General features: G+C 38.2%; 1 protein-coding gene across 6 annotated transcripts in view; it reads left to right on the forward strand.

The window, feature by feature from the left end:
* Positions 1–26024, forward strand: part of MACROD2 (mono-ADP ribosylhydrolase 2) — a 2112402-nt gene that overhangs the window by 1911499 nt on the left and 174879 nt on the right. For all 6 annotated transcript variants that reach the window (XM_054468214.2, XM_054468215.2, XM_054468216.2 and 3 more), the window contains one exon: positions 7237–7318. In XM_054468214.2, coding sequence (XP_054324189.1) covers positions 7237–7318 — 82 coding nt within the window. The remainder of the gene's footprint in view (positions 1–7236; positions 7319–26024) is intronic.

Raw genomic sequence — 26024 nt, forward strand, 5'->3', positions numbered from 1 at the left:
CTTCCCGAGTGAGGCAATGCCTCGCCCCTGCTTCGGCTGGCGCACGGTGCGCTCACCCACTGACCTGCGCCCACTGTCTGGCACTCCCTAGTGAGATGAACACGGTACCTCAGATGGAAATGCAGAAATCACCCGTCTTCTGCGTTGCTCGCGCTGGGAGCTGTAGACCGGAGCTGTTCCTATTCGGTCATCTTCGTCATTGTTACATTCACTTCTAACTCCATCGATGATTTTGCCTATTTCTATAAGGTTTTTGAACTTTATAAAAATGAAATCATCCAGTGTGTCCTCTTTTTTTTCTGGGTTCTGTTATACAATATTATGCTTGTGAGATTTGCCTATATTATTTTGTATAATTATAAATTTTTTGTTCTCATTGTTTTTTAATATTCCATTATATGGGTACATCATAATTTATCCATTCTATCATGTATGGACATTTAAGTAGCTTCCAAGTTGGAGATATTGCAAACAGTGCTGCTGTGAATATTCTAGTGCGTGTCTTTTGGTGAATATATTTGTAGATTCTACTAGGTATCTATGTAGGAGTGAAATTGCTAGGTTATAAGACATGTACATATTCAGCTAATTTACTATGTACTGCCAAATAATTTTCCAAAGAGTTTTCCAATTTTTATTCTCAAAAGCAGTCTATGAAAGTTCCTGTCAGTCTATATCTTTGCCAATACTTGATATTGTCTTTTCATTTTAAAAAGCTGTTAGTTTTTAATACATCCTAGTTTAGAGGGCATCATTGTTGCTACTGTGAAACTATTAAGTACTCTATATGAAAACATCTATATGAAAACTGGGCTGAAGAGCCTTTGTACTCAACATAGTATCATTGGATAAGATGTCAGTTGGTGACAATAATGCCTCATGCCCTTTATATAGTGCTTTTCTTTTTCTTTTTTATATAGTGCTTTGCAAAACCATCCAGGTTTCTCGATATTTCTGTTCTCAGCTCTTCTGGCAAACTTAAAGGAAAGTCCTCCGAAATATTTTATTTTTTTGGTTCTAGAACTAAGTAACCTTGAAAACTATCTGCCACATACCTACATTTTCGTCAAATCTGTTTGTCTAAACATATACTCTGTGGATATTTACAGAGTTCCTATTATGTGTCAGGACCTATGCTATGCACTGGTGATGCAAAGATGAGTGCCACCTGATACTTCATGAGGTTCCAGTTTAAGACCTAAAGTGAACTGTCAGATTGTTAGTTCTAAAAATGTTAATGTTGCTTTTTTGTATTATTTTCTATTACATTTTAGACTAGGGAATCATCTGAGTTTATTGACAGCTTGTTCATAAAAGAGTAAATTATTTTAAATATGCAAAGTTGCTTTAATTACAAGAGGGGATGGAAACTTTAGGAAGCTAACCAAGAAGATGGGCCAGGACCAACAAAAGTTCATCGAAAAAGAAGTAATTGGAATTTGAGAAGCCTTGACAGGTTGTACACCTCTAAGAAAGTACATTATTATTCTTTGTACTTCATTGCTCTTCTCTACATAATATTCACTGAAATGATACTGAAGATTACATCAGTTGGAGTTAAGTCAGATAAGCAGAATCCTTGAATGATATGGATTAATGGATTTATTGCAGGGATTAGATCTTATACAATTGTGGGAGAAACTGGGAAAGTAACATTCCACAAGGGGATGATTGACTGAGTAGAAAAACTTCTAGCCGGGGCCCATGGAATGGAGCTGGTGAAGATGTCTATGGAAGTCCCTTGCCTCTCCATCTGAACAGGGCCAGAAGTATGTCAGCAGGGCAGATGATAAAGAGGAAGTTGTCAATAGGAAAGCTGCATGCAAAGCGGGAGAGAACAAAGACAAATGAAAGTCACAAGGGAAAACTGGAATCCACAGAGATGCACAGGCCCATGTATCTGTCTCTCACAGATTGGAACCCCAAAGCTGTGATGTCCTGCCGAAGGAGCCAGTGCTCTTGCTGCAGAACTTCATGTGGGCCTAGCCCAGCTCCAAGAACATGTGGCAGAAGAACCATCAAGAACTGGAGAAGCTGTGGGGCCAGCTGCTTCTCCACACCCATGTGATAAGCAACAGCATGCATGACCTGCCCAAGCCCTGCACCCACCTTCCTGGCACAAAGTCTCTGACTGCACTTCTGCCCTACAAATCTCATGGAAATTTCTCTGTGGCCTGCCCTAACTCAGAACCATTCAGAGAAGTGTAACTTCAGCTTAACTAACTTTTGACATAGGCTGTAACAGAGGCATAGAAAGAAAAAAAAAAACAATAGAGATGAGATCATTCCATCTTTTCTTTAGAAAGATGTAAAAACTAGGGTGAGGAGAGATAATGGCTCATCCAATGTCACAGAACTAATGACAGGCCTAGAAACTCAATTCTGTATGTGTCTCTCTAGGTGATATCACAGAAAAAACAAACAAACAATCTCTGGATGTGAGGTTCATGCACTATCTTGGTATAGTCCAAGCCACTCAAGAGGTTTGCTTGACCCGAGAAATTTGAGTCCATCCTGGCAACATAGCAAGACTCCATCTCTAATGTATTTAAAAAATTAAAAATAAATTCTAAAAAAGAAGACATCTGAGTTTTTGCCTTAATTGATTGCTTGGGCCTTGGGGGAAAAAAATCACTCGATTTCTGGACTCATGTTTTCTATAAGTGAATGGCATATAGGCTAGGCCCAACAAATTGGAAATGATCACCTTATATCTGATGAATAAATGAATGAATGCAATCTCTCGAGAACCACTATTTCACAAAATTATTTTACTGCCTAACATTAAAAAAAAAATGAAACCGTGCTCCTGGGCCTCAATAGCAAGGCATTCTTATAGGTTCTCATGAAATTTATTTGGGGCTAGTATGGGGCACCTGGGCCCTTTTTCCTTTGCACAAGTCAGATTTCCAATCTCTCAGCCATGTAACAATTAGACTTTCTCCTCACCCACTGTGACTTCTGTTTTACTTATTCAGTCTGGGCTTTTCAGTAGGAGTCAAGTACTACATAGCTGGAAAAACAAGAGACTCTGGAAAAACAGTTACAGGGAGAAGCTGGAGGAATATCAGATTTCTAGTTATGTATTTTGATGGTTAGCTCATGAATTTGAAATCAGCATTTAGCAGGATTGACCTATTTCTGCTGATGTGACATTAGCTGGGATGGCTCAAAGCCCTGTAGTTGAAATAATCTAAAGTCTACCTACTTTCAGTGAGGATAGTTGGATCCGTATTGTCTCTCTGCTTCCTCATGGCATGGTGGTTGGGTACAAGAGCGAGCCTCCCAAGAAGACCTGGCAGAAACTGTATCACCTCATGGATTACGAAGTTATATAGTATCATTTCTACCATAGTCATAGGCCTCCCAGATTCAGGAGGTGGAATTACAGTTGCCCCTTGAACAATGTGAGGGTAGGTGGTGACTATCCCCAGTGCAGTGAAAAATCCACGTATAACTTTTGACTCCCCAGGTACTTAACTACTAATAGCCTACTATTGACTAGAAGCCTTACAGATAACATAAAAGATTGATTAACACATATTTTTTATGTTATATGTATTATATGCTGTATTCTTACAATAAAGTAAGTTAGAGAAAAAAATGTTATTAAGAAAATCATAAGGAAGAGAAAATATATTTACTGTACATGAGATGGAAGTGGATCATCATAAAGGTCTTCATCCTTATTGTCTTCCCGTTGAGTGGGCTGAGGAGGAAGAGGAAGGGGGGTAGGTATACTTTCTCAGGGGTGGTAGAGGTGGAGGAAGTGGAAGAGGAAGCAGAAGAGGCAGGCACGATCTGCTTAACTTTTACTGAAAAAAATCCACATATAAGTAGACCTGTGCAGCTCAAACCTGTGTTGCTCAAGGAATAACTGTAGATCCCATTTCCCAATGAGGGGAGTATCATTATTACACTGTAAGAAGAGCTGTGGGATGGAAAGCGCATTGATTGCATGCCATCTTGGAAGACACAGTCTGCCACAAGCACTGATCAGTACCCATGGTGCATTCATAAACACGGAACTTGTCAACTAAATGAGCTCTTGTTCAACAATAACCCCAGAGAATATGTTTGTGCACACTTATATAAATACATACACATATACATACATAATAAGTACTTAGTGAATAAGACTAATTCTTGGATTCACCTTGCTTCCAAGACATTTTCCGTGTTATGCCTAAGGGTAAGGGCAGGGAATTGGGCCACTCAATTAATTTAAACTAAACGTGTTTCACTGTCACCATCCCTCCGCTTTTTTTTTTTTTTCTGGGAAAATAAGTTAGGCTGCTGAGTTTTGGACTTAAATCATTTCCATGGCAACAGAGCCTAAACGCTAAAAGGCAGATTATAGTTCCTTCCAATATTTGAAATGTCTGTATATGGTCTGCATGGCTGAGGCAGGCAGATCACGAGGTCAGGAGATCGAGACCGTCCTGGCTAACAAGGTGAAACCCTGTCTCTACTAAAAATACAAAAAATTAGCTGGCCATGGTGGCATGCGCCTGTAGTCCCAGCTACTCAGGAGACTGAGGCAAGAGAATCACTTGAACCTGGGAGGCGGAGGTGGCAGTGAGCTGAGATCGCGCCACTGCACTCCAACCTGGGCGGCAGAGCAAGACTCCATCTCAAAAAAACAAACACAAAAAAGTACACTTAGCAGAGAATAACATTGCCATTAACCCCCCCACACACAAACACACTCATACACTCTCATGCACATATTTATACACACTCACACAAGAAGCATGAGTGTTAAACAAATTTCATAATTTATATTAAATGATTTTAAGTATAGGGGAAATGTGTAGGAATGACACTGTTCAGCCTGGTCTTCTCAGATCTGCATTAAGCTAAATTTTCTTGTGTTGATTTTTGATCGGTTGGTTGATTTTAGAAATATTCTGATCACGTAAAGCCTGGGGGGAAAAAGTCAACAATCGTAGATACAGAAGTGAGAATAATTACGATCTTTGGAAATTTCAAGTAGTTCAATGTGGCTTGAGAGTCGTTTATTTCTGAGGGAGGATAATGAGGCTGCGCAGTCTTATTTTTAATTTTAGGATTTTTTATTATGAAGTATTTCAAATATACATAAAAGTGTAGAAAATATAATAATATGAGAGCCATGTACCTATCCCCATAGTTAGCAACTATTAGCCATTTGCCATGTTTTTCTCAAATCCCCTTTCTTTCTAAAGGAATAAAGTATTAGCTCTTCAGTCAATTCCCTACTTACCTCCTCCTTTACCTCCCCACCTTCCCCAGAAATCATCATTCTCAAAAAGTTATGTGTGATATTCCTGAGGCACTTTAAATTTTTGGAACATTTTTAAGCAGACAGCGATTCATGAATTGGGCAGCTCCAAATTGCAGGTGATTCTGGGCTCCACTGAAGGGGCATGAAGGGCTTTTGTAGAGTTGACATGAAAATAAGTCAAAGAAAATATATGATCACTCAAAGTGGAGCAATAGCCTTATTTGTATCATTCCAGTGGAAAGTCCCTAGTTAGAGATTAGTTGGCAGTGTATGACTGGCTAAGCTTAAATTTCCTTTTACTGTTTACACTTTGCTTTGATTATGTAAGAATCCAGGATGCTTAAGCCACCTCAGCCTCCCAATTAATTATTTAAACAGTGCTTATGAATAGATCCCTACACTCTTGTATCTTTACGTTTTAAAAGTGTGCAGAAATGGTATCAGAGAGTATGTATCCTTTTGCAACTTGTTGCTATCACTCAACATTATGATTTTGTGCTTTAGCCACAGGACATAAACATGCCATACAGAGAGTGGAGATGAGCATTCACTATTGCACAGTTTACATTTATTCAACTAAATTTAGAGTTCACCTGGAGAATGAGTTGACAATGACAGGTTTAGCATTTATAGAAAATGCTAATGATAGGCAGATAGGACTGGACACCAGACATGAAAGTGAACACAAGAAAAAAGAAATGTGGTTATTTGTGCCCTAGTTGTTCCATTTCCTGTTTCCCTTATAATCCATCCTTTGAAGGCAGTTATAAGGGCTGCATAGTCTTTGATGATTACAAGTTAGAAGCTGAGTGATTTTTCCAAGAGGCAGTCTACCCTAAGTGAGGTCTAGGCTTGTGCAGAGACTAAGGAGCCAAATCTCTGGGTTTCCATCAGAAAACTGGTGATTACTTGTAACCCAGCCCCTACTTCTTGCCCCTATAGATCTCCTTTTCTACTGGGAACTGTCTTACTAGTGAGATCTGTATCACACATGTTGGGAGGGCAGGGAGGTTAGGTGGGTGACTTCCGTGGGGTTTCTTTCTTGTCCTGCCATGTGCACACCCACTTCCATTTCCTACTGCCACAAGAAACACCTCATTTGATGTTCTGTGCAACTTGCCAGTGAGTGATTTTCAATTTTTTTATGTTGTTAAAACAAAATAACTAAACGGGTATTTATTTCCAGGACACAAAATTAAATCACTGATTTAATCAGATATATGTGAACTATTATGTATACTCCGTGTCTCTTCTCCATTTACTATATTACTCTCTGAATGTTTCCAAGAAACTCTTTACATACAGAAGTTCTCTCAAAACAAAAAAGGGACTATGCACACATTTTACTTTTGAGGTGGCATTTACTTATTCAATAATATCTACAAAATTAAATGTTATATCGACCTTGTGTCACTGTCAGCTACTTACTTTTTATTTCTGTTGCATTTCCAAGTGTGTTAAATTAAAGCAAGTGGCTTCATGCCAACTAAGCTGCATGGAAGCTTTTTAGGCCTTGTTCAAATACTAACGGGTTTGATAAATATATTTGTCTAGCAAGAGTAGGACAAAGAGCTCTTTGTTTACTGACATACTTTATAGTCATTCTGCTGTATACCTCTCGTGTGGCTGTTTTATAGGACATAAAGTCTAGGTATCCTGTCGGAATCTCAGATCTTATTTATAGCTTGCTGCAAAGTGGCTTATTGTCATTTATTATTTCTTATTTGATTTATATAGCATCTTTCCACCAACGAGCCCATAGGTTTATTTATATACAGAGTACACACACACACACACACACACATTCTTACACACATCCTTGAACTTCACTCAATGCTATGATGTAGATAGCAGTATAGAACCAAAAATCTGTATGAGGCCTTTCCATTTGTTTTTGTTCTATGACTATGTTCTGGGAGGGCAATTGCCATATTTTTTTTCACTTTGAGTGTTTTATCTTTTGCCTCTAGGTGGATCGGATCATTTTCTGTGTCTTCTTAGAAGTTGACTTCAAAATCTACAAAAAGAAAATGAATGAGTTTTTCTCTGTAGGTGAGTAAAGCAACTTCTTGTTTTCTTTCAGATTGAGGATGGAAGAAGTGGAGCCATCACTTCTATTCCTATTGTTTTTCATCTTCAGGACTGTTACACATGGTGATCCTGCCAACTTGTGTCATAGTTTCTAAGAACTGAACAAGGTAACAGAAAATCTAGGCTGTGGAACTCTTGCCCCAAGAGGTCACTGTGTTGTCTTAGGGAAGTCAGTTCATCTCTTGGTTCTCAGTGCCTCACATCAAAACTGAGGGGCTAATTATTAATAAATGATTTCTAAAGATGCTTCCCCTGGCCTTAAATTGCATGATCTGTGATTCCTTTTCCAACTTGTAAGTTTGCCAGGCCCCATGCCTGCATCTACCATGTTAAATACCATTGTTGGAAATTGTAAGCCCATTTATATTCATAGTCAGAATTCAAACTGTTCTGCATTCCATCCCTATTCCTTCCCAAGTTTCTCACTCCAAATTTCAATGCCTATAGTAGCACTTCTAGTGCAGTCTGAGAATAGCAGTCATTCACACTTCTTTTTAGAAAATAGGAGAAACCTCAGGGTTATTAGAGAACCTTGAGTAATGTATTTACATCGATTGAATGTGCCATTAGTTGGATTTGGGTAATTTGAATATTTTTCTCCACTCTCCCTCTTCCAGCCTATTAAGGCTGAGGCTTGTTTAATGCCTTGTTATTTTTATGGTGCCATTAAAGTCACAGTGTCCAAAGTGCTTTCCTTAGCCATGGCAAGAATCGCTTCCAGGAAATTTCAAGCTACTGTGAGCATTGTTGGTACTTGCCTTTCAGCGAGCTTTCTTTTGAGGTTTCCGTCTCCATCTGAAGTAGTTTGTCATATCACAGGTGACTCTGGCAGGTGGGACGGAGTGAAAAAAGGGTGCTGATGCACATTCATCCTCTTAAGCAGTCTATCAGAGCCAAACAATAAAGAGGATGCCTTGCCTATATATCAGAGTAGGATGTGTTCTATCCAGAACAGCTGTAGAAAACCAAAAAACCAATAGAGATGGTCAGCTCTCTGCTAATGCCCTAAGTGGACTAAGTTCTTCTAAGTAATTTCAAGTTCTTCTCCCTAATTTTATAATTGAAAGGTGGCTCTGCTAAGTGCATTTAATTTAAGGCTTTAACTAAAGTATTTCTCTAACTGAAACATAATGTAAATTCCTCAGATTCCCATGTGATAAAGAACAGGACTGTGGTTATAATCTTTTTCTCTTCTTCTTTCTCTTTCTCCTGCTCCTCCTTCTCCTTCTTTCACCTTTCTTCATTTTTTTCAAGCATCTCAGTGTTTTACAGAGTGGAAGCACATAACAGCTATTTAATAAGTAGTTGTTGAGACAAGTTGAATTAAATAAATTTTTCTTGCCTTAATCTGATGACTTTTTTTGTTTCAATGTCCTTGCTCCATTTTTCCTTTTGACTTGCTTTATAACAATATTGAGCTGATTGGTACCTGTATTTTGAAGTATTATTAAAAGAAAATGCTAATTATATTTTTAAATGTGACTTGCTATGATGTGTGAAGCAAATATTCTCATGTCTTGTCAGTATCACATCATAATTGATAAGATTTTATAAACTTTAGACTCCTTGAGATGTTTGGAAATAATGACATCATATTCGTTTTCATGTATTCTAAAATAAAGTCTGTGGGAAGCCATACTAACATAAGATAAAAAATAATTGCATAATTATGATCTAATTGATATTGAAACAAATATTTCTATCAGCAGGTATTTCCAATGATACAGAGTCAAAAAGCACACTGCAAATTTTTTTAAAAATGAGACAGTTTTAGGAGGGTAAAATATATTAATACTTATGCAAACAAATTATTGTTTGAAAAATTGCTACTTTACATAAATTTTAAAATGCATTGCAGTACATGAGCAAGTGAAATAATAAAATCATCCTCAATCTCACATCAATGCTTTGAAGCACACAGTGCTCATGAAATTATTTTCTGTCCATATTTACAATAGTAAGTACATTTTAAACTAAATGTCAAAATCCTCAAAAATAGTGATTTCTGCAATGTTGAAGCATTAGGTATTTGAAAATTCTAAATATGCAATATGAACTAAGGGTGATGTATAATGGAATGTGACTACTAATATAGATAATATACCTTACCTGTCATTAATTTGAACTTGTGTTTAATTCATAACTGTACCATCTTTAAATGAGGATATGTTTCTTCCTACTTGCCATGTATTTTCCTAGACTGCATTATTATTCATAACATCTCTAACTAGTGTTCATAATCTTTCCCAATGCAATAATGATAATAGTTTAGAGAAGAAGTCATTTTTATAATCAAACAAAATATCTGTGTTTTGGGGTACTTTAATCCCATGTCTGTAAATTTTATAATTGGGAATCTGAGACACAATGCATGATAAAGCAATAAAAGACTCAAAGAGATCATACTAAAGATATGACACATGCATAACTACTACAGTTCAATAATAATAGTTCAATGATAATTACTATTACAGTTCAATAATAATAATGGTTAATAATCATAATTAATATATTAAATAAAATAACAATAATGGTTACTAATAATTCAAGCCTTTTTGAATTGCTTTCTATTAGCCAGCCACAGCGTTCATTTCTTTACATGGGTAAATCACTAATCTTCATGATAACTCTAAGAAAGGAGGCACCGTATTAACCTTGTGCTGTGGTTCCATTGTTAGGGTTTTTTCTAATTTGGTCTTAAGGTTTCTCTCTCTTGAGAATGGCCATCAGCCAGGATAGCCACTCTCCAGGAAAGCTTTGAAAAGGGTTGGGGGAAACGTTAGGTTCAGATATGTGTGTCAGGGGAGACACAGTGAGGAAGTAAAACTAAAATGCACAAAACAGAAGGCATTTATTACTCACAGGTCCCAGACAGGTGAGGGATGCCCACAGGAGACCAACAGGAAGCCTGGAGGTGGCAGAGAGCCCAGCCAGCAAGTGGGGAGCAAGAGGGAGCAAGCACCTGGGGGCTGTCTTTATTAGTTCCGTAGGCACCACCGCTTAGGCTTTCCCATGGGGGTTGTGGATTGGCTAGTTTACAGAAAACACTCAGGAAGCAGGAACTTACTTCGATGATTCTGACACTATTAGATTTTTACCATGATCAGCAGTTGTGGAGTATATTGGGTTTGGGGTCAGCTGGATGAGGAACAAGTGGAACATATCACAAACGATCACACAGGGAGGGAAGTTTAAGCAGGCCAAAGGTGACAGGATATAACTTGGTTTCAAACAACTTATGTCAGGCCTAAGAATGGATGCTGGCCAGGTGCAGTGGCTCATACCTGCAGAAGGAGGATTGCTTGAATCTAGGAGTTTCAGGCTAGCCTGGGCAACATAGCAAGGACTTGTCTGTACAAAAAATAAATAAATAAAAATTAGCTGGGAGTGGTGGTGCATGCCTGTAGTCCCAGCTACTCAGGAGGCTGAGGTGGGAGAATCACTTGAGCTCGGGGATTTGAGGCTGCAGTTGGCTATGATTGCACCACTGAACTCCAGCCTGGGTGACGAAGCAAGACCCCATCTCTAAAAAATATAAATAAATAAGTAAATAAATAAATAAATATTGTAGAGATTTTAAAACCAAAAGGAAAAAAAGAAAAAAATGGACGCCAAGGCAGCAACTATATGAAACAAATTTATGATACCCTATGTTTTAGGCATTAAAAACGAGGATTCAGCTAGGAAGCAACAGAACTGTATTTTAAAATTGAGAATGGCATCTGTCATTGCCAAAGTGATAATAGGTTCGTTTTCTCAGAGCATCTTTAGAGAAGGCTGAGATCAACTTCCAGGCTGCATTTGGAGTATTGGGGAAAGTCCCATTTCATCTGCTGCCCATCATTTTTCAGAGATGCCACACTTCTCTTTCTTCTAGTACCTATAAATACCTTCATGGAAACTTCTAATATGAGTTAAATTAGTACTTTTATCATTCATCTCAAAATTGAATTCCATTCACATCATAGAGGTATTGTGGTGCTATTACCTGCAAATGAGCAGGTAAGTGGTAAACGAGAAGCCCAAAGGCCTTTATAGCACATCTACAGGAGAAGATGGAAAATGGCTTATATTAGTTTGCCAGGCCTCCAAAAACAAAGTACCACAGAGCAGGTGGCTTAAACCACAGAAATACATTTTCTGATTATTCTGGAGGCTAGAAGCCCAAGGCCAAGTGGAGGCAAGATTCATTTCTTCAGAGGCCTCGCTCCTTGACTTGTAGATGGCTGTCTTCTCCCTGTACTTTCAAATGACCTTCCCTCTGAGTCATTTGTGCTGTATCTTTCTCTTTGTATAAGGACACCAGTCAAATGGGATTCGGACCCACTCTAATTACCTTGTTTTAATTTAATTAGCTCTTAAAGGTCCTATCTCCAAATACAGTCATATTCTAAGATATGAGGGTTAGGCCTTCAACATAAAAATTCACAGGGCACAGTTCAGCCCATAATATTGCCCATTGTAGAAATGCATAAAGAAACTCCAGGGAAAGAAACCAGCATCGAACTTTTTTTCAATAGTTTTATATCTTGCTGTGGCGTAAAGCACATTTGACTTTTTCCTTCCAGAAGTATTATTTGAAAGTAGAGTGTGACAGCCTTATGGAATTATCATACACTTTGGTTGCAAATAATTTATAGTTACAGTGCACAATTACATGGCCTACAGCAAATAATATTTGTATGATTCAACTCAGAAATCTCTTTGTTCTTTACATAAAAAGGCTTGTATTTTTTCAGTGTGTAGAATTTATTGTGTGCAGTTTTCACTAGATGTAAAAAATTAAAAAAAGAAAAGAAAAGACAATTCCCGATCTGGAATGTGGAAGTCATTTTTTCTTTTTTTTACTAGAGTCAGTCCTACTAGAGAACTGAAGGATATTAATTTTCCCCATAATAACAATAAAGAGCATACAGTTTATAATGATATTAAAGAATCTTGACGTTGGAAGCTTGAGACATATCATGGTAAACCCTTCTCCCCTCCTCCCTTTAGGGAAAACCAACCTTTGTTTACTGCAGTGATTCTCAAATAGGAGCGATTTTGCCCTCCTGGAGACATTCTGAGGCATTTTTGTTTTTCACAACTGAGAGATGGGAGAGGTTACTGTCCTCTAGTGATTAGAGGCCAGGGATGCTGCTAAGCATTCTACAATGCACAGTACAACACCCCCCACAACCCTCCAACAGATAATTATTCAGCCTCAAATGGCAATAGTGCAGAGGTTGAGAGGCTCCGTCTACTGGTACTGTCTCTTACCACGCAGGCCATTGCGGCAGTCTTTGCCTTTGGATTGGGGTTATTTTACAGTGTTTCGACTGCTGATGCTTTACCCATGAGTAACTATCTAGCTGGATTTGGAACATGTACCCTCAGCTTGGTCTCTGGCTTCCTGGATTCATGACCCTCCTAGTCCAGACTTCTGGTTTTGCACTGTGTCCGTTCACTCTGTACCCACAGATTTCTATATCTTGACCTTTGTTAACCACATACACCTGCTATCCAGCCCCCTACTCTCCAGGTCCTCCTGGCACCACCCCACTCCTGGTATCATTTATCTATTACTGCCCATGAATCTAGAGTAATAATCTCAGAAAATATGATCGTTACATAGGTTTTATATATCTAATAAAACTGTGGAACTAAAGGCTAGTATACAGAACAATGAAGAACAAATTCACTAATTATTTTCTTTATATACCTTAAGCAAGGTTCATTGCTTCTTGGGCTAATAGTTTTCATTTTTTTAATCATTAGTTTGGTGACCATTGGTTGATAAACTTACCCTGTGAGCTCACAAAATATGTTTTAATTTTAGATACCTTCAACCCCTTATCATTATCTGCATAGTAACTGATTCATTCACAATGAAATCACCTATGACTGAAAAAACTACCAACTACTATTTTTTAAATTTGTTTTTCAGAGTCAGGGTCGTACTCTGTCATCTAGACTGGAGTGCAGTAACACAATCATACTGATCATAACTCACTGCAGCCTCGAACTTCTGGGGCTCAAGGGATCCTCCCGTTTCAACTTCCTGGGTGGCTGAGACTACAGGCACACTCCACCATGCCCAGCTGATTTTATTGGTTGGTTTGTTCTTTAGAAACATGGTCTCACCATGTTGCCCAGGCTTGTCTTGAACTCCTGGGCTCAAGTAATTCTCCTGCCTCAGTTTCCCAAGTCTTTGGGATTATAGGTGTAAACCACTATGCCCAGCTCTAATCTCTTTAGTTTTTTAACCATAAAAACAATTAAATTTGTCAATTTTGTTTCCAGCTTTGAAATTTATATAACATATACACAATACACATGTCAACTTTACTTAAATGTGATTAACATATATATATAGCAATGCTGGGAAAACTAATAAGATAGGAAAATTAATTCCAGAATATCCATGTGCTCATCCCAAACTTGACACCTATTTATAAAATGAAGATTTTATTTAAGATGAAAAACTCCATTTGTCTATGAAAATAATTTTAAAACTATGTTTAAATAATTAATAGGAAAAAGCTAAAATATTCCCAATGTTCTTGATATAAATAGTAAAATAATGAGCTATTTGACCTATTAATATTTGGGGTATCTATCTGGTACAACATAAAATGATAAACCTTATAAAATTGCAAGAAGTTTGAATGCCTTAAAAATGAGCTTGCAAAATAGTAGACATAAAACATGAATAACAAGTGTTTTATAGTTAGAACTAGGTAAACTTAATCCATAGGAATTATAAGTTTATAAATTATAAACTTTACTGGAGATGTTTTGTGGCCTTAAATACAGATTTTCTTTTTGTATTATATATAACATAAAAGCATATAGATGATAAAGTAAAACCTTAAGTCAAGTTTGAGAATTATATCTCGGGAACTTCTTGAATATTTGACATATCTCAATGTCTAGCTAAAATGCATACATTTTATTTCTCAAATATTGACAGACATGTTATTAGTTCACTTTACTTGAGTATGTGAACATATTTAGGTTACATGTATTTTACCTTCTTAGATATAGATAGCACTGGGAAAGTGTAGCTTTGCATAATCATGATAAAGAAAATTCCAAATTCATATTTTGATAATAATTTTTAATATCTTAAATGCATGCCTACAATTTTTTAAACAAAACAAATCAAGAAACTTCTCAACCACATTTCACTTATTTTGACCTCCTTATAGTCTTCCAAACATGTAATAAATCTTATTGATATAAATATATCTTTCATTTATTTTCCCAATCATGAATTTCTGCCATTTATTTCTGTCTAAATTATACACACTCCTGCAAGGCAGCTTTAGTTGGGTTTTATATTATTATTATTATTATTTGACCTTTTTATCTTGGTCTCCTCAATTAAAAAATAAGTTTGTGGAGAACAGAGATTATTCCTAATATTCCATTGCCCTTTCAGAATCTGGAAAAATTCTAAATATATAGTAGGTGTTTATTAATGTAAATAAAAACATACCATGAGCCTAGACTGAAACTGCTATGGTTGGAATGTGTATCTCCTCCAAAACTCCTGTTGAAATTTAATTGCCATTGTAACAGTATTAAGAGGTAAGACCTTTAAGAGTGATAGGCCATGACGGCTCTAGCCTTATGGAAGGGATTGGTGTCATTATAAAAGGGTGAGTTCAGCCTCTTGCCCTTTGCCTTCCACCTTGTGATGTCTTCCACCATGTGATGATGTAGCAGGAAGACCCTCACCAGATGCTAGCACTTTGATATTGGGCTCCTCTGTCTCCAAAACTGTGAGACAATACATTTCTGTTCATTATGTATTACCTAGTCTGGGGTAGTCTGTAGCAGCACAAAACAGATTAAGACAGAGAGAATATTTAACGAAAGTTTCAGGTAAAAAGTCAGTTTTTCCTTGAAACTCTAAGTATTTTTAACACAGCTAGACAAGGGTATAGCACTGCTTTTTACGTATTTAGCAAAATTTTCAAAAATTGGCTGGTCACAGTGGCTCACGCCTGCAATCCCAACACTTTGGGATGCCGAGGTGGGCGGATCACAAGGTCAGGAGTTTGAGACCAGCCTGGCAATATGGTGAAACCCCATCTCTACTAAAAATACAAAAATTGGCCAGGCGTGGTGGCAGGAGCCTGTAGTCCCAGCTACTCAAGATGTTGAGGCAGGAGAATTGCTTGAACCCGAGAGGTGGAGGTTGCAGTGAGCCGAGATCACACCATTGCACTCCAGTCTGGGTGACAGAGCGAGACTCCAACTCAAAAAAAAAAAAAAAAATTTATAAAATTAGCATTTAAAGTTCTCAAAAATTAAAAATTACTTCTCTGACAAATGGGCACAATACTTTAAAATTTTACCCAGGCAGTATTTAAAATTTTTCTTGGATTTCACTTTAAAAAATCTTAGCTCTTTAAAAGCAAACAAGAGAAAGTACTCACATTATGTCTTCTGCATCATCCCTTTACACTGATTTTATAAGTTTATCTCATCCATTATCATTCATTATCTTTCTATCAGTTGTCAAATGTTTATTATGTGCCTACTATGTTCCCAAGGCTGCTACATTGAAGATATTGTTCTTGTAATAGTCCTGAAGGGCACATATCATGTAAAACAGTTGGAAAACAATATTAGCAAATAATCAAGTATAACATTGATATGGTCATAGCACCCAGGAGTTCAGAGGCAAATGTGTATGAGGACCAGATTGATTGGGACAGTTTTCATGAAGAATGTGGCACTTTCAGTGATCTTTAAAGAATGAACAAGGGTAGAGAATTTCACGTCTGGTGTTGGGTAAGCAACATAGAGGGAGAATGGCAGTTCAGATTGGAAAAATTGTAAAATAAAGTATGATGCTTATATCCAATTTGTGAAGACCTGACTGAGAAATTTTGACACTCTTGTCAATGTATTATGCAATTGGGCCTAAGAGGAAGTCGTTGATTGAGAAATAGGATAGATTCTGTATTTGAGAAGGATTAACTCAATTCACGACTTGAGAGACTGGCCTTTCAACAACACCCATGCCATGGATTCATCATCTGCTTTTATTGAGATAGTAGTGAACAAAGGCTAAAGAAAAGTCAGTAAATTGGCCAAAGTCACATAGTTGGGTATGTCTGAGCTCAAATCCTTTCTGCTGTGTAATGCTTCTTCCCTTAGCAGTCCTGAAAACATGGACAGTTGTTTGAAGCTACTTGTCTGCTGAAAAAGCCACATATTATCCATTTGCATTAGTAGGGCTAGAGCTCCTGAAAACCTAGAGTTCCTCCATCATATGGTATATCCACATGTCCTCTTTCCTTCTTCTTCTCATCTCCTCTCTGGTCATCAGTTTTCCAAGAATAATAATGAAGCACATGGTGTCATGAGCTGCTAAGGTTTTCTTTCCTCTTACTATGTCAGAATAATGATTGGAAGATAGAAGCTTGAAGAGGGGGTGGTGAATTCCTGAGAAAGGTAGCCATTGTCTAATAATGACGTCAACAGAGACAAAAGCATCTATGGTAAAGGGGAAGAAATGCTAAGCTTGTTATTGTAAGAAATGGTCTCTGATCTTGTCACAGCCACCTTAACACTGTGTGGCTTTGCGCATGTTGTTTAACCTTTTTCTGCTTCAGTTTTGTCATATGCAAACATACTAATGGACCAATTCCAAATATAAGGAATAGTAATATAAATGAAAATTCACTAGATGTGTACACCAAGCATCATAAATTTTTAAATATCCATGTTTATTTCTTATTACAATTTTAAAACTAAGTAGTTCAACTTTTGTGATCATCTTTGAAAAATATATAAAACTTCTTATCACAGAAGTAAGACAGGTTTATAGTGAAAAACAGATAAACAAAAAGAAAAAAATACAAACTATTTTCTGTCCTATAATCTGGAGATGAATTACATTTTGTTGCTTATCCTTCTGATCTTTAGAAATGGAAAATGCAAACAGCCAGAAATTAGTCTTATAACTTGCTATATGTCATTTAACATAAATCATGAACATATTTTTCACATCATTATGAATTCTTCCATAACTTAATTTTAATAGACCCAAAGTTTACTCAAAACCATACTACTTAACTTAGGAATTATTTCTGTAAATTATTTCTCTATTTGCTTATAAATGATAATTTTTAAAAATCATCTTTGTAGTTAAATATTGGCATCATCCTCATTTTTAAAAATACTTTTCTAAAAGTGGAATCACTTTTTCGAAATATATGCAAAACCAAGACATTTTTGCTAGTAATTGTCAAATTGTTCACTGTGTTTGCAGCACTGCAGCTGAATGTCAGGTACTATACAACTTACAGGGATTACCATCCACAGGGACAGAAATATAAATGCCCGAGCCTAGCATTAAGCAACCTGAGTTTACATTCCCATGAGTGGTACATGAGAGTTTATTTTTTTCCTACATTTCCCAGTGGGTTACATCCTACTGTTTTGATGTTAGCACTTTTATACATGAAAAAAAGGTAATTAATGGGTAACAACATTCATTTATTTCATTACTAATATGGTTTAACATTTTTCCAGTTGTTTATCTAAATTTCTTATACAAAATTGCTGATCATAACCCTTGTACATTTTTATTTCATCTTTTTCTTACTGATTTATAAGAACTCTTTGTATATTAAGGTTATTAATCTTTCAAATATATGTTGCAAGTGGTTTCCCAGTTTGTCATTTGCCTTTGTGATATTCTTTTATAACTAAAACAGTGAGAAAAGGTAGAAAGACAAGATTTTAAAATGTATAAAAAAGAAGGAAGGAAGGAAGGAGAAAAGGGAAGATGAAAGAACGAAAAGTCTGAAGGTTTAAAAATAGAAAGAAAAGAAGAAACCCTTTTTAATGAAAGAATGAGGTTAAACCAAAAACTAAAAAATGACCTTGATTTTAAGCCTGTGGACTTCACCTCACAGAAAATCATTTTATTTCTAATTAGATTGTTTCTAGTTCTCCTCTTCAGACATTTTATTATTATATTTTTTATTTGTTATTATACTTTAAGTTCTAGGGTACATGTGCACAATGTGCGGGTTTGTTACATAGGTGTACATGTGCCATGTTGGTTTGCTGTACCCATCAACTCGTCATTTACCTTAGGTATTTCTCCTAACACTATCCCTTCCCCAGCCCCCCACCCCCCAACAGGCCCCAGTGTGTGATATTCCCCTCCCGGTGTCCATGTATTCTCATTGTTCAACTCCCACTTATGAGTGAGAACATGCAGTGTTTGGTTTTCTGTCCTTGTGATATTTTGCTGAGAATGATGATTTTCAGCTTCATCCATGTCCCTGCAAAGGACATGAACTCATCCTTTTTTTGGCTGCATAGTATTCCATGGTGTATATGTGCCATATTTTCTTTATCCAGTCTGTTACTGATGGACATTTGGGTTGGTTCCAAGTCTTTGCTATTGTGAATAGTGCCACAATAAACATACGTGTGCATGTCTTTATAGTAGCATGATTTATAGTCCTTTGGGTATATACCCAGTAACGGGATGGCTGGGTCAAATGGTATTTCTAGTTCTAGGTCCTTAAGGAATCACCACACTGCCTTCCACAATGGTTGAACTAATTTACACTCCCACCAACAGTGTAAAAGCGTTCCTGTTTCTCCACATCCTCTCCAGCATCTGTTGTTTCCTGACTTTTTAATGATCACCATTCTAACTGGCATGAGATGGTATCTCATTGTGGTTTTGAGTTGCATTTCTCTGATGACCAGCAATGATGAGCATTTTTTAATATGTTTCAGACACTCTGTATACAAAGCAATCTGCTTCCTGATTTACCAAATGTGGTAGGCAGAAAAATGTCCCCCACAAAGATATCTACAATCTAAACCCCTGACCCCGTGAATATGTTAGGTGGCATTGCAAAGGGGAAAGTAAGATTGGTGGTAGAGTTAGGGTTGCAGTTAGCTGACCACAGGATAGGAATGTTATTTTGGATTGATTATAGAGGTGGGGTCAATGTCATCAAGAAAGTTCTTAAAATTGAAAGGAAAGCAGAAGAGGGAAGCCAGAAGGAGCTGTGACTGTGGAAGAATGTCCAGAGAATTGCACCGTTGCTGGCTTTGAAGATGGAGGAAGAGGGCCGTGAGCTAAGGAACGTGGGCATTTCTAGAAGCTGGAAAAGCAAGGAAACAGATTCTTTCCTGGAGCCTCCAGAAAGGAAGGCAGCCTAGCTGATATGTTGATTTTAGTCTAGTTCAACCCATGTGGGACTTCCGACCTACAGAATTGTAAGGTAATAAGTTTGTGTTGTTAGTAGAAATATGTTACAACAGTAATAGAAAACTAATACACCAGTCATCTGTGCATAAGTAAAAGAAACACAAGAGAAACTTCTTACCCAGTCTGAATTGTACATTTTTCCCCCAAATGATACATTCAATGTAGAGAAAAACTAGAGTAAAAGAATTCAGTATTTTCTTTAATTATGAATGTTTACAAGTACATGGCACATTTGTGTACTTTTAATGTGCAGATCACATTGATGTGTAGAATTCTACAAGACATGCTCTCTATAATGTAACATAAATGAGTTAACTGCCTTCTTAGGAAATAGGTGCTAACCATTTCCACTTGATGGGCCTCAAAAGCTGCAAACACATTTTGCCTTCAATGAAAATCCAGTGAAGTGTTGCTGTAACCAAGCAACCTGAATGCAGGAACAAGCAGCCGGCAGAGACAGAAAGCAATCTGTCCCTTCCAACGGAGGGGAGTGTGCAGTGAGTGTAGCAAATGCTGATAAACAGCAGAACAAATGAAGACCTGGGAACATGAGCCTTGGCTAAGCAGAGTTTGATCTCATTAGGAAGTTCTGGTAAAACAGACACAACTAAATGCTAGTTGGAGAAGGGAGGGAGGATGTTGTAGTCATCTTTATAGAGACCCCTGCAGGGTGCTTTTGAAAGACCATTCAAACATTCTGGGTAGACTGGTTTTGGTTCTTAAGTTGAAAACATTGAGGCAAATGCAGGGGAAAAAAAAGTCTTTTGAGGAATAATATATAAATAAAGTAATTCTTAAGTAGGCACAGAAGTAAGAATAAAGACAAAAATAAACAATAGGGAAACTAAAATTTCTACAAACTATATTCCACTTTATGTATGGACCTGACTTTTATTGTCAGCCACATGTCATATATATATATATATATATATATATATATATATATATATATATATATATTACACTTTAAGTTCTAGGGTGCATGGGCACAACGTGCAGGTTTGTTACATATGTATACATGTGCCATGTTGGTGTGCTGCACCCATTAACTCGTCATTTAGCATTAAGTATATCTCCTAAAGCTATCCCTCCCCCTGCTCCCCACCCCACAACAGGCCCCGGTGTGTGATGTTCCCATTCCTGTGTCCAAGTGTTCTCATTGTTCAATTCCCACCTATGAGTGAGAACATGGGGTGTTTGGTTTTTTGTCCTTGCAATAGTTTGCTGAGAATGATGGTTTCCAGCTTCATCCATGTCCCTCCAAAGGACATGAACTCATCTTTTTTATGGCTGCATAGTATTCCATGGTGTATATATGCCACATTTTCTTAATCCAGTCTATCATTGTTAGACATTTGGGTTGTTCCAAGTCTTTGCTATTGTGAATAGTGCCGCAATAAACATACGTGTGCATGTCTTTATAGTAGCATGATTTATAGTCCTTTGGGTATATACCCAGTAATGGGATGGCTGGGTCAAATGGTATTTCTAGTTCTAGATCCCTGAGGAATCGCCACACTGACTTCCACAAGGGTTGAACTAGTTTACAGTCCCACCAACAGTGTAAAAGTGTTCCTATCTCTCCACATCCTCTCCAGCACCTGTTTCCTGACTTTTTAATGATTGCCATTCTAACTGGTGTGAGATGGTATCTCATTGTGGTTTTGATTTGCATTTCTCTGATGGCCAGTGATGATGAGCATTTTTTCATGTGTCTGTTGGTCAGCCACATGTCTTTGAAGAGTTGTCTTTCTCCCTCACTTGCTGGTCACTCCATAATCCACTGCAATAATGTGACTGTCTCTACCTTCCTACTGCAACCACCCTTGTTAAGGTTATTAGAACCTTTTTGATGGCTAGAGTGTGGGAACTGAAACCATTGCATATATGATTACATGACCCTTTAGAGCCCTTCTCACCTTGGACTGGGCACTCTTTATCCTGGCGACTGCTCTGCCATCTTGTCTTCCTGACAGTCATCTGTGTCCGTCCCAGCCCTCTCTGGTGTACTTTCTTGCACACGTCCATCTCCAGCTGGGAGTCTCTCAGGCGTCTTCAACTGAACATATCCAAAATTAAATTCAAAATCTGTTTCTCCACTCCTCAATCCTCCTCTTCCTAAATCCCATATCTCAGTAACTGATGCTATCATGTGCCCAGTTGGGCAAGCCAGAAGCAGCAGCATCAGGCAGTTTTCTAAGCAGTGCCTTTTATTTATTGCTTGATTTATAAAGTAATTAGATTTGAGTGCTCATTTTGGCCAAGGATCAGTTGAAGGAAAAAAAAAAATCCCTTTTTTTTAAAAAAAAAAAAGAAAATTTCTCCTGGCTTTATCAATCACCTTCAAAAAGTAGATTTAGCAATTTGTTAGATGCAGTGAGTCTAGGTATTCAACTTAGTGGCAGGAGTCCTACTCAGGGAGGACTCTCCCTTATCGGACATTCTTTGCCTGAAGTTTCTGCTTTGTCAAGTCCTACAAGAAGCCATGAGGATAACGACCTCTTCCCTACTACATAGAAGCCCAAAACAAAGCTTTATCTCTGCTAATAATATTTCTTTTCTCTGCAAATCCAAATTGTTCCTAGAAGCTTTTGGTAATGAAATATTAAAAAGATGAAGAGTACACAAGAAGCCTGTGGTAAGAAATTAAGCTCTAAGGGAGAGAACTTAGAAGCATGTGAAATAAAACCACAGCAGGATTATCGTAATTGTTCTCTTTGACAGACCTGCCCATATGTATGGATTTCCTGAAAATTTGACAAGGGAATTTTATGATCTATTTCAGGTGTCTGTCCATTTTTTTCCCTTGGGAGTGGAGAGGATGCCTTAATAGCTCATAAGGGTAACATTCCCCTTTATAACACCCTCCTTTTCTCATGCCACCCACAGACCTCCCTGAGGCTAGTCTCCATTCATGCTCATGTCTCCTAGCCAATCTAGGAATCCTGGCCATGGACCATGATAATCTTGCCACTCAGCTGCATGGTAGCTGAGTGACTTCAAGCACATAAGAAAGCATACAATATCTTATGAAAAGCATAACTGTTCCTCAAACCCAGCAACCATGTGGCTTGGGCACCTCTTACCACATTAGTGTTAGTGAGACATCACAAGTTAGTTCAGTTGAAATATTGGACATCTACTCTTTTGAAAGATTCTTCTTCAACACACCAATATTGGTGCTTTGGACCAGTGGCTCTCAAACTTCAGTGTGCATGAGTGTCACCTGGAGGGTCCTTTCCCCAGAGCTTTGGATGCAATAGATCTTGAGTGGGACCTGAGAATTTGCATTTCTAACAAGTGTCCAGATGATAGTGGTGCTGCTGGTCCAGAGAGTACACTTTGATAATTACCTTAAATAAAGTTCTACGGGCTTTTCTTTGCTTGTTTTTGTTTATTTCACTTCCTCAAAAGACTGTATTAATTATGGTGGCTCTAGGTAATGGAGTAAGACAAACCTGAAGTCATTCCAAAACCCATAGCATACTTCATTTTCCAAAGAAGTGTGGACTATTTGCTGTTGGGAAATGACAGGTACCTGCTCAGAAGACAAGTATAATAATTAAAACAAAAATCATTCACATTAACTCTGTCTCCAATAAAAGAAGGTGAAATCAATGTTATAGAGCTCAAAGTAGGTTAGACATTTCCTTATGAAGGGGATTCTGAAGTATATAAAGCTAGCTTTTACCCAAAACTTGTTATTCATGAGAAACTAGTTGATTTTCACATATATTTTGTGATCAAAATAAGAACTTCGGTCATATTCATGTGTTTGTGAAGAATGCAACAGGGTAATCTAACACAGGAGATGCAGTGAACAAAAACAGCGTCTATTATGAAATCAACATCAAAGAGGTCCCGTAAGATTAAATGGAGCTTTAGCCTCTGTATGGTCTGTGCCTGGGAAGGAAAGGGGATTTTTCTGGAATTGGCATTTCTGAACACACAGAACAATGCCATCTGATGGATTGCTCTCTATTTTGGAATAGTATTTCTATCACTTTGGTAGAAACCTTTTATTTCATTTTTGTCCTCTAACAAAGAAGTATGATGCTTGGAGAACTGTTTAAAAGGGCTGCAACTCTGTGCCTATGCTCCATCAGTCTCCTAACTACTTTCAAACTTTGAGTGGCATGACTCCCTACTTCTATAGGCTATCACCTTTTTTTAATATTTTTTTGTTCCTAGTTTTGTTAGAAAAATTCTTGCTAGCAATTTGTTGCACAAATACGACTCAAGCAAGCACATTACATAGAATAATGTTGAACTAAAGTAGATTTCATTAATATGTAATGGCACATTAGGTGCTTTGTAGAGCAAAAGGACTCTATGCTTGATTTTAATACAAATAATTGCAAAATATTAAGGCATGTGCTTTATAATTTTCAGTAAATTTGTCTCATAAAAAGTTATCTTTCAAAAGATGGTATGTCACTCCTCTGCTTAAAGTTGTTTAATCACTCTATAATTTTTCAAATAAAGTTTGAATGCTTCAACCTTGTATATTAGTCAGGTTTTTGCAGAGAAAATGAACATATATTAAAATACATGGAGAGAGGTTTATCATAGCGAATGGCCCATATGATTATGAAGGCTGTTAAGTCCCAAGATCTGCAGTTGGCAAGCGTGAGACCCAGGACAGCTCGTGGCATAGTCTCAGTCTGAGTTCAAATGTCTGAGAACCAATGGAACCAACCATGTAGTTGTAGTCTGAATGCTGGCAGGCTTCAGACCCAAGAAGAATTAATGTTTCAGTTTGAATCTGAAGGCAGGAAAAAAACCCCAATGGCCAACTAGTAGAAAGGCAATGAGGCAGGAGGAGTTCCCTCTTACTCTCCAGGGGTCAGCCTTTGTGTTCTCATTAGACCTTCAACTGATTGGATGAGGCTTACTCACATCAGGGAGGGCAATCCGCTCCCATTCAAATTTTATTCTCATTGAGAAACACTCACAGACACACCCAGAATAATGTTTGACCAAATATTTGAGCACTCCGGACCAGTCACCTTGACACATAAAATTAACCATCACTCCTGGCATGGAAGGTCTGTATTATCTAGCCAGAACAGATCGGATTAGTTGCAATTTCTCAGATAACTCTTCCTTTGGCTAGTTTTATTTCCTTAAAAACATCTTGATGGTTCACATCTACATGTTTTCACAGATGTTTTTCCCTCTGCTTGAGTGTGATTACCCTTGTCTTTGTTTCAGTTCCCCAAGAAGCAGATCCTGAAACAAGGACTGAAGTAGAAGTATTTTGGGGCAGCGGGGGTGTGACAGGGAGATGATCCCAGGAAACACCAGTAGGGAAGTGGGGAAGTGAAACAAGCAAAAGCAGGAGGCAATGAGGTTAAGCTGTAAGCCAGTTACCACTGGACAACTGGGGCTCAATCCCAGTAGGAGTGAGGAGACTAAGGGAAATAGTACAGAACATGCTTTGAATTAGGCCACTTGGGAAGCAAGGGAGCTGGGGTACTTATATGCAAATTGTCCATCATTTGAGAAAGGCTGAACGCTAAAGGGTGTTAATTCTCTGGTATTACTTGAATGGGATTCAGCAAGCAGAGAGAGCCCTCAGACAAAGTGATCCAGGAGCTGGTGGCTCAAAGGCAGGCTGGCATGCACTGAATTGTCAAGGAACAAGGAGGTATAGACAGGACATCCATATCTGGGCATCTACTGTAGCCTTTCTTTTTCCCTACATAACTTTAACTCACTCTTTAAGACTCAGCTGAAGTCTTGCCTCTTCTGGAATGCCTTCATAGACCTTCTCTCTGACTGAGCTGTCTCTTGTATATTTCCCAATACAACTTCTGTTTACCTCCATCAGATAATCTGTTACCTTCTTCTCTGTTGTTTTGCTTTTCTGTATCATCCACTTTGTGAGCTCCTTGAGGGAAAAGATTGCTAACCTGGGGGGAGGAGCCAAGATGGCCGAATAGGAACAGCTCCGGTCTACAGCTCCCAGCGTGAGCGACGCAGAAGACGGGTGATTTCTGCATTTCCATCTGAGGTACCGTGTTCATCTCACTAGGGAGTGCCAGACAGTGGGCGCAGGTCAGTGGGTGAGCACACCGTGCGCCAGCCGAAGCAGGGGCGAGGCATTGCCTCACTCGGGAAGCGCAAGGGGTCAGGGAGTTCCCCTTCCAGGGGTGACAGACGGCACCTGGAAAATCGGGCCACTCCCACCCGAATACTGTGCTTTTCCGACGGGCTTAGGAAACGGTGCCCCAGGAGAGTATAGCCCGCACCTGGCTCAGAGGGTCCTACGCCCACGGAGTCTCGCTGATTGCTAGCACAGCAGTCTGAGATCAAGCAGCAAGTCGGCAGCGAGGCTGGGGGAGGGGCGCCCGCCATTGCCCAGGCTCCCTTAGGTAAACAAAGCAGCCTGGAAGCTTGAACTGGGTGGAGCCCACCACAGCT

This window comes from Pongo pygmaeus, chromosome 21 (genome assembly GCF_028885625.2).
Source record: "Pongo pygmaeus isolate AG05252 chromosome 21, NHGRI_mPonPyg2-v2.0_pri, whole genome shotgun sequence".
Classification (NCBI taxonomy): Eukaryota; Metazoa; Chordata; class Mammalia; order Primates; family Hominidae; genus Pongo; species Pongo pygmaeus.